Below are 19251 nucleotides of genomic sequence, written 5' to 3'. Positions count from 1 at the left end.
GGAGTTGAAATCATGCTTTGCCACAGGTAAAAGGCATTTATAGGCTGCAGGGAAGGACTCTTGAGAAGGAATGCCATGAGTCTATTGTTTTATGTCTTAGGCTCCATATTGTCTTGACGCCCATTCACTCTGAAAGCATGTGCACTGCAGGCAGCACCCACCTTGCTCGATGCTTACCTCTTGCTCCGCGATCCTTAATGCACTATCCTGCCGGGCATCTTTGTCAGTCCTAGAACTGGCTGGAGACTGAATTCGTTTGATCAGCCGCTGTTCACACTCCTCCAGGCGTAGTCGGATATTCTTCAGCTCTGAAATGTACGTCTTGGCCACAGTTTCTTCTTTGTCCTCTGTGAATGCACAAGTACAGAATACCATTAACCACCACAACAGAAATCAACAAACCTGAGAATAATAGATTCACCCTCAGACAGAGGGCAAGAGGCCTGATATTCCACAAATGAAAGTAAGGCCTTACATGGGGGGAAGCTTCTGCCTGATCCTAAATTCCCTGCATTATACACTCATCGTTAAGGATCTAAACATGTTATCTCCACAAGAAAATGTGACAGGCTGATAAGCAATGACAAATAAGGCCTCTTCTTCCATGATCTAATTTTCAGAATTCATCTCTATAAGTTTTTCCCTATCTCAAGTTTTTAGCAACTCAAATGGTAAAAAGGTGGTACTTTCTAGTCTATATGAAGGGTCCAGCAGCACCCTTCAGGGCTCTCATTCCACCATTCCTCTCCCTCTTGCCAAGGCACACACCATTCTCTATGGACTTCATCAGGTGCTGGAAGTGGGTTTTACAAGCCTCCACCTCCTCTTCCAAGCGCAAACGATCAGCCACTGAGAAGAGCAGAGAGTCACGGCTATCCTGCAGAAAGTCTTCATAGTGGGCCTGGAGGTTCTTCATAACCTGGTGGCACTCCCCTGGTGCTGAGGCTCGAAGCTAAAGAGAGACACAGAGAGAAGGAAATAAAAGAAATTTCAACAGAATGGGAACATAATACCTTCTCCCTTTTTCCTTTTTATTGATGTTTAATATATAGACAAATCAGCTGCACATACCGTAACTGCAAACATTTGTTTTTTCACAAAAAGAACTTGTCCATGTCATTGGCATTCAGATCAAGAAACAATATTACTAGCACCCCAGAAGCACCCACTGTGCCTTACTGTACACAACCCTGACTAATGGTTAATTCACCATTATTCCTGTACAACATACATTTATACAAGAGCTGCAGAGTGAGAAGAAGCCTTTAGTTGGCCAAGAAAACAGGAGATCTTGTTTGTTTTCATCAGTAATTTCCTTAACCATTCAGGCTGCTGTTTTTCGTTCCTAGGACCCCCTAATTCTGAAACATCCCTGACTCCACTTTACTCCCTTTGGGTGGGCAGGAGTCTTACAGTAATGAAAAAAAGTTCCTTCTGAAAAAAGCTTGCCAATAGGATGTGAGCCTGAGGGAAGGCTTTTCACAATTACCTTTTCCAGGTTCCAGGTCTTTACAAGGTCAAGGTCCTTCCGCAGATAGTTCCAGGAAATAAGGCTTTTGGTGTTAACATGTAGCTGATGCCAAAGGGCCATCACTTTCTGGTAAGACTGTTCGACCCTAGAAACAATAGAGAAGCTGGCTGTGGCTATTCTAAAACCTGAGCTCCACATTAGAGACCTTTCAGGGGGAAAATGTGATTGCTTTAGCAGAACTGGATTTATATGCTGAGCAGAGAAAGGCAAGTAATCAAATACTAACAACACAGCAATCTTTAGAACCAAATTAATTGACATAGTCAAACAATTTGGACTTACAACGGTATTATGAATATGATGTCAGCACGTTTAGCAGTCTTATAAATGTTACCTGTATATATAATGATCACGAGAAGTCAGAGAGAGGGTACACCCGTGAAGGTAAGTAATATAGAAAAGTAGAGATAAAATAACCCCATTTGGAATTGTTGAAAAACGACAATCCATATCAATGCTTAAAAATACATTACTGTGGTCTATATATTCACAAAACTGCTAAAATGTTTAAAAGTTAAGAACAACTTAAAAAGTTATCTGGCATATTAAAAACAAAAAACAAAAAAAGAACTGCAGTGTGAAGGACCGGAGAAGTTTTTTTCTAAAGCATCCTGTGCCTGATTCAATCTCAACTTCTGGAAGACTTACAGACTCTAAACTCTTGTATACACAGACATATTCAACACACACATTACCTTGAATTTCAAATTAAGAAATGTGACATATAAGAATAGGATAGAAAAGTAGAAGCCAGGACTTCACTTAAATAGGAGACTTTAAACCCATTTAGTTTATCTGCTCCCTCTCCAAAAAACCCATTAAAATTTCAGTGACGTCAAAATAAAGGATTGAAAATAGTGGGCTTAGGAAATTAGAATTCTGGGGTGGGGGAGGGAATAGCTGGTTTTTATTACAAGCTTCATGGTGTAATTCAGTTTTTAAAAATATGTATGTAGGGGCGCCTGGGTGACTCAGTTAGTTGAACGTCTGACTCTTGGTTTTGGCTCAGGTCATGATCTCACAGTTTGTGAGTCTGAGCCCCACCATCAGGCTCTGTGCTGATGGCATGGAGCCTGCTTGGGATTCTCTCTCCCTCCCTCTCTGCCCCTCCCTGGTTCTCTCTGTCTCTTTCTCAAAATAAATGAATGAACTTAAAAAAATATGTATGTTACTTTAATAAAATATAAAGAAGAAAATTAACTGTCACTACAAAAATCAATCTTCTGAGAGTTAACTGTTTATGATCAAGAATGATCACTGAATTGAACATAAGCATTTACTGAAAACCTACCATGTAGCTGCAAGCGCAAGACTTGCTATCTTAATAGTAGGTCTTTCCCAAAAGAAACTTTAAAACTTGGCTGCTCTGTTTAAGATTGCAAATACAGATTCATCCCTCCATCAATTCACTCAAGCCAAGCAGCACATGTGGCAGTCCAGAGTGGCCCCTGAACCAAGTTACCTGCTGGCCATCTCAATGGCATCCTTATTGGGTGAGGGGATAAGGAAACAGACCGATGGCACCATCGCCTCATTCCCTGTGGGGCTGATCACTTTCCATTTGGTCCTCTGCGAATTATCTTCCAACACACACTCATCGTTCTTGCAAATGGTGATCTGAAGAGACAAACTTGTAAGTTATTGCTAATGGATAAACCGACAACCTGTATGATGTGGTGCCTGATCCCAAAGCTATGAAATCCTTAAGAAAAAAATCATTTTGGAGATCTGACATCCCTTAGTGAGGGTTCCTGATTTTGATGAAGAGATAACCTTATATAAATATACAACACAGGAAAGGTTGAGACATCAAAGAAATCAAGGAAGGAAGTGTTTGTTAAATGTTTATTACAGGTCAAGTAACCTAGTATATGAAAGTTCTAAGGAGACTGTCTTAAGACCTCCAGAAACAATCTCTCTGCATCTACAGCCATTAGGGCAAAGGTTAAAGGGACATGAATAATCACAACTTTGCTTTTGTGATGATACTTCCCTCTTCCTCCCTTCTTGTCATCCCACTCAAATCCCTTGAAAAGGCTTAAGCATTTAGGAATCATCAATTCTTTCTCTTGGGAGACAAGGAAACAACATCCTCATCCCTATTTTATAGACAGAAATACTGAGACACAGAAAAGTGCCAGAGAAGTTCATTCTTACGCATTACAAATATTTACTGAGCCTATTATGTGCCTGGAATTTTGCTGGGCCACTGGATGTAAGAATGGTAAGATGGTAAACTAACAAACATGGCTGATATTCCTCATATTCTGGTGGGGGTAAGAGTTATAATACTGTATGTCAAATGCAATTTACCAGGGAATGCATGGAAGGGACATGACCCAGTCTTGCCTAGAAAGGTAAAGAAGGATTACTCAGGACCTTGAAGCCACAGTAAGGAATTTAGGCCATCTAAATAGAACTAGGGAGGGGCGCCTGGGTGGCTCGGTCGGTTGGGCGTCCGACTTCGGCTCAGGTCACGATCTCGCGGTCCGTGAGTTCGAGCCCCGCGTCAGGCTCTGGGCTGATGGCTCAGAGCCTGGAGCCTGCTTCCGATTCTGTGTCTCCCTCTCTCTCTCTCTCTCTCTCTCTCTCTCTCTGCCCCTCCCCCGTTCATGCTCTGTCTCTCTCTGTCTCAAAAATTAAAAAAAAAAAAAAAAAAAAAACAAAAACAAAAACAAACGTAAATAGAACTAGGGAATTGTTCTTTTTTTTTTAAGATCATTCTGGTAGAAGAATAGAGAATGCATTGATTGGGGAGGCTAATGCCATTATTCAAGTGAAAGAAATTATGGTCTAAATCAGGGTAGTAGCTGCAGGGACAGAAAGAAGTACATCTAATCTAAGGGATATTTATTTGCAAGTTGGTATTGATTTGGTATGGCTACTAGTTGTGGGGTATAAGAGAGGAAAAGCCAAAGATATGGCTCAGGGGCTACAAAGTATCATTTCTGACATCACTTAGGAAATCGGGTGGATGATGATACCAATCACAGAGGCAGGGAGCAGGTCAAGATTGTAGAGTTTGGGCTTTTTTTTTTTTTTTTTTTTTTTCCTTTTTTAAAAGAATGTTTAAGTTCTAATGAAAAAATCAAAAATCTGTAACATTAGACCTTTCTCTATCACACCCCTAAACTGAAGGTTTTGCTTCTCCCTCCCTTCCTTCTGGAGCCAGAGGTACCCTTTCCACCTCCTCACCTCTATCTGCCGATAGTCACAGATGGCCTTCACAGAAATGGTACTCTTTAGCACGTGGTCAGGACTGCGTGGCTTTAGCTGAACAATGGTTTTTGATCTCCCAACAAGACTGGCAACGGAACTCTTGGACTGTATAAGCTGCTCCTTTTCATCCTACAAAGTGAGAAGAAACACAAAAAAGACATTAATGCTGCTACTCAGGGTGACTGAGCCAATAAAGAAAACTGAGTGCTCCACTCCCTCAGAGAATGTCATTTCTCAGTTAAGTAGGGATCCTTGGTGGAGCCATCTTAGAAACACAAAGATAAAGAAAAAAGGAGAGGATATTTGTCTTCTACCAAGTGCTTTTATACTCAAATTGTTCAGCTTTCTCCCTGTGCCCTTTTCAATGAATCATGAAGCCACATGCAAAAGTAATGAAAACACAAAAACAAACAAAAAAAAAAGAACTGCCAGCTGCCAAATACAGCTACACACAGCTAACAAGGGATTTCCCCAAATAAGGTTCAGAAAGCATGGAAATTTAAAAACAATAATAACAACATTGCTGTCGCTATTATTATTATTATTATTCGCTTTCTTACTGGCAGAAGCCAGTTCTTGCCTTCTGCTTAGGAGAAGCTAGAATTGTCCTCTTTAAAGAATTTTTAAATAATCATACCTCCCAAGCTCTACTACTAATATTTCACTTTCTTAAATTGAGTCAAACTTTCTAGAGAAAGATCTTAGCTCTTCCACCAACAGTTTATAAAGCAATGCTGTTGGTGGAGACACGACAAATGATTCAGGGTTTACCTTTTAGGGTCTTGCTGTGCCATGCTCATGTAAATTTGAATGGTTTGAAAGAAGTATCATGCAAAATTGAAACTCTCAAGTCTCTGCAAACCCAATTATCTTAAAAACTAATGAACTTCCTGTCCACAAAATTGGTAGCAATGTACTACCAATTGTGTTAGAGAGTAAAAGATAACTTTCATGTATTACCAGGATGTGTCAAGCCCATTTTGAGGTATATAAAGTCCTTAGAAGAGGACTTTCTTAGGATGGAAGTAGATGTGATGAGAGTAAAGAGTTAATAATGTTAAGAAATGCCATTAAAGAATTAAGAATATGCAAGTAAAGAAAAAGAAATGCTTAAATAAACTACCTGTGCCTGTCCCCGGGAGCATGATTGGAAGAAATACAACTTTAACTTATTAGTTAAGAAAGAGGAATGGAATATATCAGGGAGACAGCCACACTGTTCCGTACTTGACAGCTGGTCTACCCATTTCCGTTTCCTTGCAATAAAGATGTCAATTTCTGTCTAACCCACAGCCAAACATCTCAAGCTCCAGAGACCAAGTGCTCAGCGTGGTAAAAGTTCTGAAAAGAACCAGAAGCCATGACAGATGCTCCCGAACCTGACGGACAAGCTGAGGAAAAGCTGAGGAGCAGACCCAGGTGACTTCATGCCCAGATGACGCCGCCAACCCGATGCCCCTGACCTGGAGAGGAGGGAACAGAGCAGCGACCCTCGAGAAGAGAAGATATGACAACAATTGCAGAGAAGTTACCCTAAGACAGGAAGGTACTCTGTGGAAGGGAGGAGATAATAGCCAAGGATTATTATATTCCTCCTTCAAACTTGAAGTACCTCCAAGAGAGACATTCTAGAGACAACATCTAAAAAGTCAGGCTTTTATCCTTCATTCCAAGTTCATTAAATTAACAGATTGTTGGCCCGGGTAAAACACTGAATGTGAACCCATTCATAGGTTAATAATACCTGAAAGTGTAAAAATAAATCAATAAATAATCAACTAATGTTCACAAATACCCAACTTTCACCTACAAAAATGTTTTGGGTTCTCTGGTTCTCTTATTTATAATTTTCTACTGAAATGTGGGAATCCTCTGGCTTCTCATATAGAAAAAATAATTTCCCTATTACATACTCTTCTATCTTAATTTGGGACATAGCTGGGGCCTTGTCCTGCCAACTCTGTGTAATATGCATTCAATACACGTAAACACTCCTGCTCTGATTTTATTATCAGCATTTCTGAAAGAATAATTCATTGGAGAAAATGAATATAAAACTGATTTGGAGTAAATACCGGATGCAAAAACATTTTCTCAAAGTTAATACTGCTACATAAATTGGACAAATATTGCATTATATCTACATAAGATTTTAACGTCATCCTTAATTAAAATCAATATTCTAATACCTCATTTTGGCAAAACAAAATTACCACAGAAGAAAAATTTGGCTCAGGTCTAGTTCATTGGTTTGGTTTTGTTTTAATTCTCTTTGCATGAGAGAGTGAAAAAAGAATTTGATGTCAGTCACCTAATCCCCTTCAACACTATTTTTCATGCTTTATACCTCATCTTTGGTCCCAACTTTTGAATTAAAATAGGAACAATGCAAAGATAAGCATAGTGGGCACTAAGTGGCTCAGGGGAAGAGGACTAGGCCTTTACTTCAATAGCATACCCAAAGGAATCTTATCAGCAACTTCTTTAAGGACAGAAAAGAAAAAAAAGAAAAAGAACAAACTGGGATTAAACTTTATTTGAATGTGAGCCACATTTTACAACACTGACCCATTACCCTACAGCTTTCAAGGATATAAACAGCAGCAGCTGATATGGTTTACTCTGTTTCTCAGGAGTAATCATCCCTCTGAGGCAACACCCACCATGGAGTCCTGGAGCAGGTCCTCGAGACGAGATAAGCTGGTATTGTGGTCACAGGAATATTTTCTTTTGATGGAGTCTTGGAGGTTCCTCAAGAATGACTCCAGGTCCCGTGCATCACTGAAGAACTGTGAGGATATGAATGGGATCTCGGGCTCAACACATCACGACACACAGATGTTAACCAAGAAAAAGCAATCTCACTGTAATTACTCTCCTGGATTGATGACACTTCATTACAAAATCCACACGAGTGGAAACTGAGGGCTTAAAACACCACATCTGGGAAAATATTAGCGATGACAACCACAAAGCCTATTTAACCCTAGAGAAAAGTCAGTCAGCTTCGCCTTCTCAGAAACACTGCTAGTGAGGACACTTGGCTGTGAGGTAAGCGTGTCATGAAAAGCCTAGAGGTTGAGTGATCAAATGTTCCAATTCACTGATAAGATTACAAAATGATTAGCGAGATTATTTAATTTAGGGCAAACACAAACAGAGGCAACGGCTTATTTCCTCCTCCCATCCTCATCTGAAAATAAGGAGTATGTTCTTGACCTTGTGATAGACTGAAGAAAGAAAAATGGTCCTGGGATTTTACAGCTTCACCCATCAAGAGGGAGGGTTTACTTCTTCCCTTGAAGCCAGCCCAGGTACATGACTTGCTTTGGCCAATGACATAATAAATGTGACAGCAGAAAAAAGGGCTTGTGTACTGGGGTGCACCACTCTCTCTGGTTGTTTGTGGGACAAACGTGAAGAAGCCTAGGCTAGCCTAACAGATGTCATGGCCTTGTACCCCATCACCCCCACCAACTATCAGACGTGGAAGTGATGCCATTTGCAACCAACGAGCCCCTAGCCTGCCTGCCAGTTGCCTGCAGCCATCCACAGGCTAAGCAAGATGAGAAAATCATCTTTTCTTCTCAAAAAATTAAAAATAGAACTACCCTACGACCCAGCAATTGCACTACTAGGTATTTATCCAAGGGTTACAGGTATGCTGTTTTGAAGGAGCACATGCACCCCAATGTTTATAGCATCACTACCAACAATAGACAAAGTATGGAAAGAGCCCAAATGTCCATCAATGGATGAATGGATAAAGAGGATGTGGTGTGTATACACACACACACACACACACACACACACACACACACACACACATACAAGAGTGTTACTCGGCAATCACAAAGAATGAAATCTTGCCATTTGCAACTACATGGATGGAACTAGAGGGTATTACACTAAGCAAAATTAGAGAAAAACAAATATCATATGACTTCACTCATATGAGGTCTTTAAGAGACAAAACAGATGAACATAAGGGAAGGGAAGCAAAAATAATACAAAAACAGGGAGGGGGACAAAATAGAAGAGGCTCTTAAATATGGAGAACAAACAGAGGGTTGCTGGATGGGTTGTGGGAGACGGGATGGGCTAAATGGGGAAGGGGCATTAAGGAATCTACTCCTGAAATCATTGTTGCATTACATGCTAACTAACTTGGATGTAAATTTAAAAATAAATAAATAAATACATAAAATAAGAATATCATCTTTTCTCATCTCAACTGAGCCTAGCCCAAATCACCAAACCACAGAGTCAAGAACTAACTAAAGGATTACAGTTTTAAGCAGCTGTGCTTTGGGAGTGATGGTTTACACAGTAAAGTGGTGGTTTAACTGATATAGATGTGTTTTTCACCCTACCTTTTCCATGTGCAGGCTTGTGTGGACACACAGGTACATACAATTGCTTGCCTGAATGGAAAAGGGTATTCTCCTCATCTTCTCTGATGCTCATGTGTGCGCATGTGTGCACGCACACACACACACACACACACACACACACACGCACACACAGACACAAACACGAAGTTCACATACCTGAAAATAAGCAGTATTCTCTTTTACATGCTGCTCAACACACAAGCATAGCTGCTTCATCCACTGCAACTGGGACTGGACGGCAGCGCTGTAAGCCTGCAAGAGCCAAGCACACGCACAGAAGGGCAGGGGTTTAGCAACATACATGTGCAATGCTCTCTTCCAAGTCCAACTCTGCTAATGACAGGCCAACAGAAGATACGTGGAGATGCTTGACAGGCATCTGCGGAGTGCTTCCCATGAGAAACAGGCTTGTCTTTCATCCAACATGGGTTACATAGAAAAGGCCTCTTCCACACTCAATTGCAGCTATAGCTGACCCTTGAACAACGGAGGGGATGGGGCACCAAACCCCTGTGCAGTCGGAAATCCACACATGACTTTTGACTCCCCAGAAACTTAAGTGCTAATAGCTTACTGTTGACTGGAGGCCTTACTGATAACGTGAATAGTCAACAAACACATATTTTGTATGTTACACGTACATATACTGTATATATACTATATGCTTACAATGAAGTAAGCTACAGCATAGAAAATGTTACTAAAAAAATCATAAGGAAAAGAAAATACATTTACAGTATCCTACAGTATTTAGAAAACAAATCCGCATATAACAGGGCTACGCAGTTCAAACCCATGTTGTTCATGGGTCACCTGTAAGTGATCAGCAAAACCTGCGCATGAATAAATCCCTCCCAGATTCCCCCACTCTCTCTCTCTTCTCTGGGCAAAGGCACCACACCAACAAGAGACAGGATCTGCCTGCATGCCTATTTAAAATATATGGTTCAGGGGAGCCTGGGTGGCTCAGTCGGTTAAGCGTCCGACTTCGGCTCAGGTCGTGATCTCGCGGTTTGTGAGTTCAAGCCCCACATCGGGCTCTGTGCTGACAGCTCGGAGCCTGGAGCCTGTTTCGGATTCTGTGTCTCCCTCTCTCTCTCTGACCCTCCCCTGTTCATGCTCTGTCTCTGCCTCAAAAATAAACAAACATTAAAAAAATTTAAAAAATAAAATAAAATAAAATAAAATAAAAGGTTCAATAGGAGTCAATCTCTCTTCTAGTTTCTCCTCCTATTCTCCTTTGTTTGTAGTCTTTCAGGGGCTGGGATAAAGAGAGAAGATCCAAGACAAATGATCACTGACACTTCGTTCAGGTGTTTCAGCAGAACGAAGTCTCTGATTTGGATGCTTCCACTATGACCACCCTAAGCACTTGACCCTCACACATTCTCAAGTCACATACCTCCACAGTCTGCTTGGCTGGGTGGTTCTCAAGTGACAGCAGCTCTGCTGTATCTTGTAGAGACCGAAACACATCCTGTTTCTCCTCCAGCTGCATTGTCAACTCCTGAAAGTTGAATTCAACTAGATGCAGTAAGTGCGATTAAGGGGAGAGGAGCAATAAAGAAAAAGTTGTGTTCCCTGTCCCCACTTTAAAGGAGCCTCCAACACAGGCTTAGTGCCAAAATGAGAGGAATAAATAGCACATGCCAGAGGATTTCGAAGAGCAAAAACGCTAGAATTACTGGACAATGATTTACAAAGGATATGGGGCCTGGGCCAGACCTGAAAAAGGAGGGGAACACAGGTGAGCAATGGAGATAGAGGAAGGAGATAACTTGGCAGGAGTGGCTGGTTCACGTCCCATACCTGACACACCCTGAGATCCCAATCAGTGACTCACTGGCTTTGCTCAGACTATTCCATCAGCCTACAGTGCCCTCCTCTGGTTTTATATTCTGTTAACACTACAGGACCCAATTTAGATGCTAGCTTTTCTATAAAGCTGGGTGCTGATCCTTGCTGTCACATTTGATCCCTTCTTTCTAAGCACTTTCTTTTTATCTTTATCATAGCCTGATTTCCATTCTCAGACAGTTTACTGCATTAGAGCATTTACTCTTTCTTCTTTACTTTAGAAGAATCATATGCTATTCTCTAATCAGAAGTTTTTATTAAAAAAATTTTTTTAACGGTTATTTCTTATTGAGAGACAGAGCACAAGCATGGGAGGGACAGAGAGAGGAGACACAGAATCCGAAGCAGGCTCTAGACTCTGAGCTGTCAGCACAGAGCCCGATGTGGGACTCGAACTCACGAATGGTGAGATCATGACCTGAGCCAAAGTCGGATGCTTAACCGACTGAGCCACTCAGGGGCCCTCAGAAGTTTATATTTCTTTAAATCTAATGGAATTTAAAAGTATCTAAAGTAAGTGTGAATAAAAAAGCTTCCTGGGGCACCTGGGTGGCTCAGTCGGTTAAGCATCCGACTTCAGCTCAGGTCATGATCTCACCATTCGTGAGTTCGAGCCCCGCATCGGGCTCTGTGCTGATAGCTCAGAGCCTGGAGCCTGCTTCCGATTCTGTGTCTCCCTCTCTCTCTGCTCCTCCCCCACTCACACTCTACCTGTCTCCCTCTCTCAAAAATAAACATTAAAATTTTTTTTTAAAAAAGCTTCCTATTTGCAGAGTTTATAATATCTTTAAAAATGCTGAGATGTGGAAATACACTTAGAAAGAAAACAACCCCATTGTATTGACTGAAAAAGAACAAACGAGTGTTGTCGTTGTCCAATATTCAATTTCCCTTCCCGTCTTACAAATGAAGATATTTGGCCAAAAAATTATTAAATGAATTTAACAGAATTCAGAATATATGAAAAGCCAAGAGTATGCTTCAGTTAAACAACAGTAAGCCCTATACTAAATGCTTTGCCCATATTAGCTTAGTCAATCTTTTACACAAGTCTTTGAAGTGATACTATAATTCCATTTCACAGAGGTCCAGAGAGATTAAATGACTGGCCCAAGGTCACAGAGCCAGTTAGTGGAGGAGTAAGAATTGGAACTCAGGTCTCTCACTCCAAAGCCTACCATCCTAAACACAAAGCTATTCTGAAACAACTCGACTTGCAGTCCAATACTCTCATTGTCCAAGACACTGCCTTTCTAAACGCATTCTAAGTAAATTCATTTCTAGGACTTGGTTTCCCCTCTCTCCATGTACATTTCTCACATGCACAGATGCATTAAGCAGGGGGCTCCTATTTCTACCCAGAAGAATGCAAATCCAGAAATCCAAGTTCTCAAAAGATTAGCCTCTCTCTGTCTCCTGCTATTACATAAATATGACAGGTCTGTTGTGCTAGACTCACAGAGAAGTAATTTCTTTTGGCTGAGATATTGGGATTGTTGTCACTCCAATCATATGCGAGTTCCTCCTCCTCCTTCTCATTCAACCAGATCAACTCAGCTGTAGCTCTGGAGACAAATTTATGCAGGCTCTGAAGGTGCCTCATCCGGAAGCTGGAAGTTTCCTAGACAAAGCAGGGATTACACGGTTAGACTGCCAGGCTTTCGTCTGTAGAAGATAGCACATGTGACATCAAAGCAAAGAATAATGCAGGAAATAAATTTAGCCTTGATTTTTCATCTCTGGGTGCTCCTCATGGACTCAAATTTAAATTTAGTACAAGTTTAGCACAGGACTCCCAGAGCCCTGGTCAATCCTAGCAAGAAGTTACAACTCACCAGGCTTCTGTGGGGCTCCCTGAATAAAGAATGATCCTAGGCCTGTCCTACTCTGGACAATCTTGAAAGATGGGAATGAAGAACAGATAGAAGAAGAGTCTCCTTCCTACCAACCTCAAACTTTTTGTTCTGGTGTCTCAAAGCATATACAGGCACTGCTTTGGTAAGACACGGAAACTGGGACAGGTTCTACTTAATTTAAACTTTCTGGGGCAGTGATTTCTGATCCACTAAGAAAATTGAGAAAATGTTGTAATACATATGAACAATTGCACAGTAAATGATATAACCTAATAAGCAGAAAACCAAAACAGGGCCAAACCGCAGACTTTCTGAATTAGGGAAGACAGTTGTTTGGAAGGGACTAGACAGTCCATGAAGAGAACAAAAGAGTCAAAACTCACCTTCAGTTTACAATACTGTGTCTCCAGCTTTCCAAGAGTTTCAACATAACTGGTATGGAAATTCTGGGACATTTTTCCCTGATAAAAAATGAAATAAAGATGTATTAGAGAAAGAGTAAGTAAACTATATGTACAGTATGTTTTCAACTATGTCTGCACATAGTTAGGGACTAATTACCCCAGAAACAGAAGTTGAGGTAACAGATCTCTGGGTCAGGTTTTAAAGCCTGGAGAAACACTGTATTTTAACTAACTTAAATTTAAATTAAAAAAAAAAAAAAATTGGGGCGCCTGGGTAGCTCAGTCGGTTAAGCGTCCGACTTCGGCTCAGGTCATGATCTCACGGTTCGTGAGTTTGAGCCCCGCGTCGGGCTCTGTGCCGACAGCTCAGAGCCTGGAGCCTGCTTCAGATTCTGTGTCTCCCTCTCTCTGACCCTCCCCCGTTCATGCTCTGTCTCTCTCTGTCTCAAAAATAAATAAATATTAAAAAAAAAATTAAAATAAATAAATAAACATTAAAAATTAAAAAAAAAAAAATTATGGGTCAAACCAAGAAATAGACTCTTAATGCTAGAGAACAAATTGATCGTTACCAGAGGGGAGGTGGGTAGGAGGATGGGTTAAATAGGTGATGGGGATTAAGGAGTCTTGTTGTGGGGGCAGCTAAGCGTCCAACTTTGGCTCAGGTCATGATCTCATGGTCTGTGGGCTTGAGCCCCACATCGGGCTCTGCGCTGACAACTGCAAGGCCTGCTTGGGATTCTCCCTCTCTCCCTCTTCTCTCTGTCCCTTCCCCACCCCACTCAAAATAAATACATAAACTTAAAAAAAAACAAAAAACTTAAAAAAAAAAGAAAAAGAAGAAATTAAAAAAATATTTTTATTCCCAAAAAAAAAAAAAAAAAAAAAAAAAAAGGGAGTGCACTTATGATGAGCACCAGGTGATGTTTGGAAGTGTTGAATCACTGTACTGTATACCTGAAACTAATATTACTCTGTTAGCTAACTGGAATTTAAATAAAAACTTAAGAAATAAAAATAAAAAATAAAGCCTGGGGCAGCCATGAGTGAGGGACGGTTTAGTGGAGTGAACACAGCTGAGAGACTTTGTGCTTCCAGTAACTCTGGGAGGTTTCTAGCAAAACTTATGCCTGATGACTCCCAAACTACTCGGCTGCTTTTTTGAAGGGGAAAGTTGAAATTACAAATGGGAAGACAGAATGAGTGAGGGAGAGACTGAGTGAGTAGTTTCTCTATTCCAGCACGCCCTACAGGCAGGAGGTGAAGTGGAAACAAGATGAGGTTTTGGAGCAGGACTGTTTGGAAACTGCACCCACCATGCACTGATTCTGACCTTAGCTTTCAGAATTGCTACTCCTTTTAGTAAAAAGGGGTTAATAAAAATACCTTGCTCATAAGGGCATTTCAAAGAGCAAAAGAGACACTTGATGTGGAAAGGGAATTTGGCGTAAAGTGCTGCTCATGGTTCTCATTCTTTTCCAGAGCCTCCTTCTCCCTAGAGACAGCTGCACTGTGCACGCTACCCCGTTACCCATCCCACCCCACCGCACCCCGCTCCGTGATAGATTCTGAATGCACACACCTCATACAGCCTGGCCTCTTTGACACTTGAGCCCAGTTCTTCCACACTGGTGTGGATGTGCTGTTGTGTCTCCAGCTGCAACTCCACACTAGGCAGGTCATTGCCCCACTCTGCTCGCTCCAGTTTCATCTGGAAAAGAAAAGATACGTATTTCATTGGTTGAATCAGCAAAAAAAGAAAATTTTCAGAACTGATGTTTGGGCAAGGGGGCTGAGGGTAGGAGACTGGGCAAGAGGACACCTAAGTCATCTCCATGACAGCCTCTTATAGGAAAACATGCCATTATCACCCCAAAGAGCTGGAGACTAAACTCCAACTCCTGCAGCAGGGGCAGCCTTTTGTTGCCGCATTACAGGATACATTCCTGAATTCACCAACCAGAAAGGTGTTTCCAAAGGCTGAAGGTTAACTTTATAGTTTAGGCATTTTCCATCATGAAGCTCTGCATTTCACAATCAGAGTGGATATAAGAAAGAAATATCTGAAAATATTAAACTTCATTCATGGCATCAACTATTGACCAGTGGCAGGTAATATTTAAATAGCTTGTCTTTGGATGTTTTTATTTGTCGCTACATGGGGAATCGGCCATCAGGGCATGGGAAGAATTTCATGTAAAACAAACGCATTAGAAGGATAAAAAGGACAGTATCGAACTTGAACCACTATTCTGGAATACATGCATGCACAGCCCCTCAGAACTGTGAGGCACAGCACTGCTTAAACTCCAGAGGGAAGACCAACAACAAAGAGTGAGGGTTAAGCTCCTCTGCTGATGAGGGAGTTTCAGAAAAGGTAACTGAGATTTATAGACTCTGTAATTTCTCCCATGAGCTCCACTTAGAGTACAGTTAACTGAAGGGAATGATTCCCAAAGGGCTTCCAATCAGAAAAGCCTATGCTATCCGGTGTGGGACTTTTGAGGATTTGAGCTGACCCTACCCATTTAACATTTGAGAAGGGGGCTTGGGTTCCAGGCAGCATTAATAATTTAGAGTTTACCCAAGGGGCACAGAGCATCCTGGCACTCCTAGACAAGCTGCTGGGTCCAGTAAACCTTAACACATTGCATAAGCATTTGGAACATACACCCACCTGCATTTCTTCTACCCAAGACAGTAGTTCATACACAAATCGAAGATTGCCTTCATCCTCAGAGGACGAGATAGACACAAGTTCAGCCCGAGTCATGGGTTTTCGGAACCAGGAGGTAGAGGAAGAATGGGTTCCCTTGGTCAAGGGTTCTGCCTTCAGATGAGTAGTGGTTAAAGTAGAGGGTGGAGCCAATTCAAGTGAAGTGAAATGGCCCTTCCTATACAAGTTTGTGCACTCTAGACGCAGGGTGACCAGCTCGTCTTGCAGACGCATCACCCTGAAATGGAGGAAGAGAAAAAAGGAAGACACTTAAATCTATAATACACATTTTTTAAGTGGGTTCCACAACCAATGTGGGGCTTGAACTCACAACCCTGACATCAAGAGTTGCATGCCAGCCAGGCGCCCCTGAAATGCACTTTTTTAAGATAAAATATTCCCTATCCGTTTGACAAGGATGAGGTAAAAATAAAAATGAGATCATATCAGGAAAAGTGTTTTGAAAAAAGAAGTGTTATAGGAACACAAGGTGGTTTTAACATCTTCGTCGTTCAGAGTTGTTGAGGCAAATGCCAAATTACAGTGTTAATTGGAGGGAGGCAAACCAGTATCTGTTTATGTAACTCCTGGATGGTACAACAGAATAAACATGGATTAGGGACCAAAAGACATGCGTCTTAGTCTTGGTCCTGTACAAACTGCGTGACCTAGGTGATGCCCATCCCCTCAATGGGTCTTAGTTTTCTCTACAAAATGATGCGTTCGATCAGCAGCAGTTCTAACCCAGATGTGGTACTGCATCCCAGTAGGTCACCCTGAAATATGTGTGGGTGTTATAAGAGGCCACAGTGATTAGGGAATCCTACAGGTACTCAGTGGGCAGGGCTTGCAATAATGGGCAAGTGTCCTCCACCATGAGAATTTTCCTGCCCCACATACCTGTAGTATCCCCACCAAGACATGGACCTCCAAGACCCAAGTTATAAGATTCAGTGCCAGACTCTTGATCTGTGAGCCTCAGCGATAAGCAAGCCCTCTGTCTGAGCCCCATGCTCCTCACCTAAAAGCCAGCTCTTCTAGCTGGTAGTAATTCTCATCCCGTAGGATCTGGAGGTCCACCTGCAGCTGCCTGATGAGACCCTCACATTCCTGAATGTACATGATGACATCTGACTCGCACTGTACCGGTTGTCCCGATTCCAGGTGAGCAGCGTCCTAAGACAGAAAAGGAGTAATAGGAGTGGGAGAATGCCAGTGCCCCACCCACGAGGACTGAGGGAGCCGAGTGTGAGGAAGTGACACAGCTGGATTTCCCAATCGTGAATCTGGACCATCAGCGCACAGGGTGAGAAGGGGAGAGACAACACAGACACTCACAGCCTGCAGTGTATTCTTAGCTAGTGTCAGCTTCTCTTCACAGTTCAAAGCACCATTCTGGATTTTGTTCGCAATCTGTAGCAGCAATTCCAGCCTATAATGAGGTAAAAACCGTAGTCACGTGCTGGGCTCAAAGCGGCCCGGGTGGGTAACATCAGGTTGCCATCAGGCCCTGAGCCCACCTCTCCACAGCTGGGCGAAGTGACTTCTCTCGCTCCAGCATCTCAATGATGAGCTTTCCCCATTCTTCCTCCACATCATTTGGGTGGTAACCTTGAGGCAGTTTAATCCGGCCAAACTCAATCCACACCTGAAAAATCCCAGAGACACTCTTTTAGTCCAAAAACACAGCCGTGCCCTCAGGCCCACTTTTACGTGTTCTTGACACATGGCTTCTTGCATATTTACCCAGCCATCAGCAGTTTCTCCTGTTGTCTAATAAGAGAAAAGAACGGAGTACTTAGCAGTACCTCACCTCGAGGTAAGAGCAAAGAAACCATCTCCAAAATACAGGGACTACTAGCTGCTCTAAATTTTTTCATTCCTTCTACGTTTTCCATAAATCCACCTGTCCTCTTACTAACTCTCATTCTGGAAAAGCCAAACGCTCAAACCTACAGCTTCAAATTCTCTAGGAGTGAAAATATGGATGGAAGTCTCTCTCCTTTCCATCTTAGGGAGAGGATTCGCTTCCCTCTGAGAAACAGGAAAACTCATTCATAAAACTCAGTGTTTCTGAATAAATGTCACTTTTCAAAAGCCTCTTTCAAAAATACAGATGGATGATGCTACCCATTTACCATAAATTTTCAACACCAGCCTAAAAGTGATGTTGATTTGTCACCCTGAGAATATTGCTATTAATGCAGGTTGGGAAGAGCATGCCGGCAATCTAACAAAGAAATAACAATCAGGCAAACCAGCAAACCCCAAGAATCAGCAAAGGGTAAGTTTCCTTACCTCTAATAATTTATATAATTCATCAATTCTTCCTTTTTCTCTCTCCTTGGCCAGAATTTCTGTTTCTTTGAAGTGTATATATTGGTTATAAAGTGCCTACAAAATTAATATTTGGTGAATGAATGGATGCATGCAAGCAACCTGACCCACTTGGTATACCACCTCACCCCAGGAGCCAGCAGCAGCGAGCTCTGAGGCTTAATCCCAGCATTGAACTTTATAAAAGACAATTTAGGTCTGTGACTTTACCTTTAGTTCAACAGGGTTCTGGGGAAAAGATTTATCTGACATCAGTATTGTATGCTGTTTGATCCAGGGAATGAGGGAGTCCACTCGGCTTTGGTATTCTTGCCACCTGGAGTCTACTTCCTATTGCCAAAAGGTAGATATCACACACCTTCTGATTAGCGGTACATAAGACAAGCACAGGAGACAGTAGCTCAGGCCACCCCAAACCACATAAAATCCCTTTCCTCTCACTGCCTACACAGCTGTTCAGCCTAATGCGTGGAGTCCCAGTTTCAGAGCTCCTCAAGGGCTCTCAAGATGGGATTAAATTTCCTGACACTAGAATAGTCTATGCTGGATGCTACAAAATTAGCAATATCTGGACTCATTCCCAGGGACCAAAGACAATGACCATGTATAAAGATGATGTGGATTCAGTTTGCTCTGTATAAAAGTGCTTCGCATACAGTGAGTGCTTGAGAAACAAAGTCTAATCAATGCATTCCGCCCAAACATATCAAAGCCAGAAGGTATTTTAGGAAAGTTTTCTTTTACCGTAGCACTGATCCCTTCTCCACCCTCAGGGACTTTAGGGAAGGCATCATAAATTGAAGACACGTAAGTGATCACAGACTTTTCATCTGGAGATGGCACATCCACATCTGAGAGAAAAAGGGAAAGAAATTTCTTAGAACAGAGGGAGCTGCCAGCAGAAGGACAATGAATATAAGCCAAACAAACTCAACAC

At 41.9% G+C, this 19251-nt stretch overlaps 1 protein-coding gene across 1 annotated transcript in view; it reads right to left on the bottom strand.

Annotated features, from left to right (window-relative positions):
* Positions 1–19251, bottom strand: part of MACF1 (microtubule actin crosslinking factor 1) — a 166218-nt gene that overhangs the window by 76629 nt on the left and 70338 nt on the right. The window contains exons 8-25 of the mRNA XM_042949074.1: positions 19059–19165; positions 18525–18644; positions 18276–18371; positions 17498–17625; positions 17316–17409; positions 16999–17153; positions 15939–16215; positions 14844–14972; positions 13241–13318; positions 12461–12622; positions 10547–10651; positions 9301–9396; positions 7414–7539; positions 4727–4879; positions 2994–3148; positions 1490–1616; positions 769–952; positions 178–347 (exon numbers count right to left, since the gene is read on the bottom strand). Of these exons, the coding sequence (XP_042805008.1) occupies positions 178–347; positions 769–952; positions 1490–1616; positions 2994–3148; positions 4727–4879; positions 7414–7539; positions 9301–9396; positions 10547–10651; positions 12461–12622; positions 13241–13318; positions 14844–14972; positions 15939–16215; positions 16999–17153; positions 17316–17409; positions 17498–17625; positions 18276–18371; positions 18525–18644; positions 19059–19165 (2462 nt within the window). The remainder of the gene's footprint in view (positions 1–177; positions 348–768; positions 953–1489; positions 1617–2993; positions 3149–4726; positions 4880–7413; positions 7540–9300; positions 9397–10546; positions 10652–12460; positions 12623–13240; positions 13319–14843; positions 14973–15938; positions 16216–16998; positions 17154–17315; positions 17410–17497; positions 17626–18275; positions 18372–18524; positions 18645–19058; positions 19166–19251) is intronic.

This window comes from Panthera leo, chromosome C1 (genome assembly GCF_018350215.1).
Source record: "Panthera leo isolate Ple1 chromosome C1, P.leo_Ple1_pat1.1, whole genome shotgun sequence".
NCBI lineage: Eukaryota > Metazoa > Chordata > Mammalia > Carnivora > Felidae > Panthera > Panthera leo.
The sequence above is the reverse complement of the archived record's forward strand: the minus strand, read 5'-3'. Positions and strand labels throughout refer to the sequence as shown.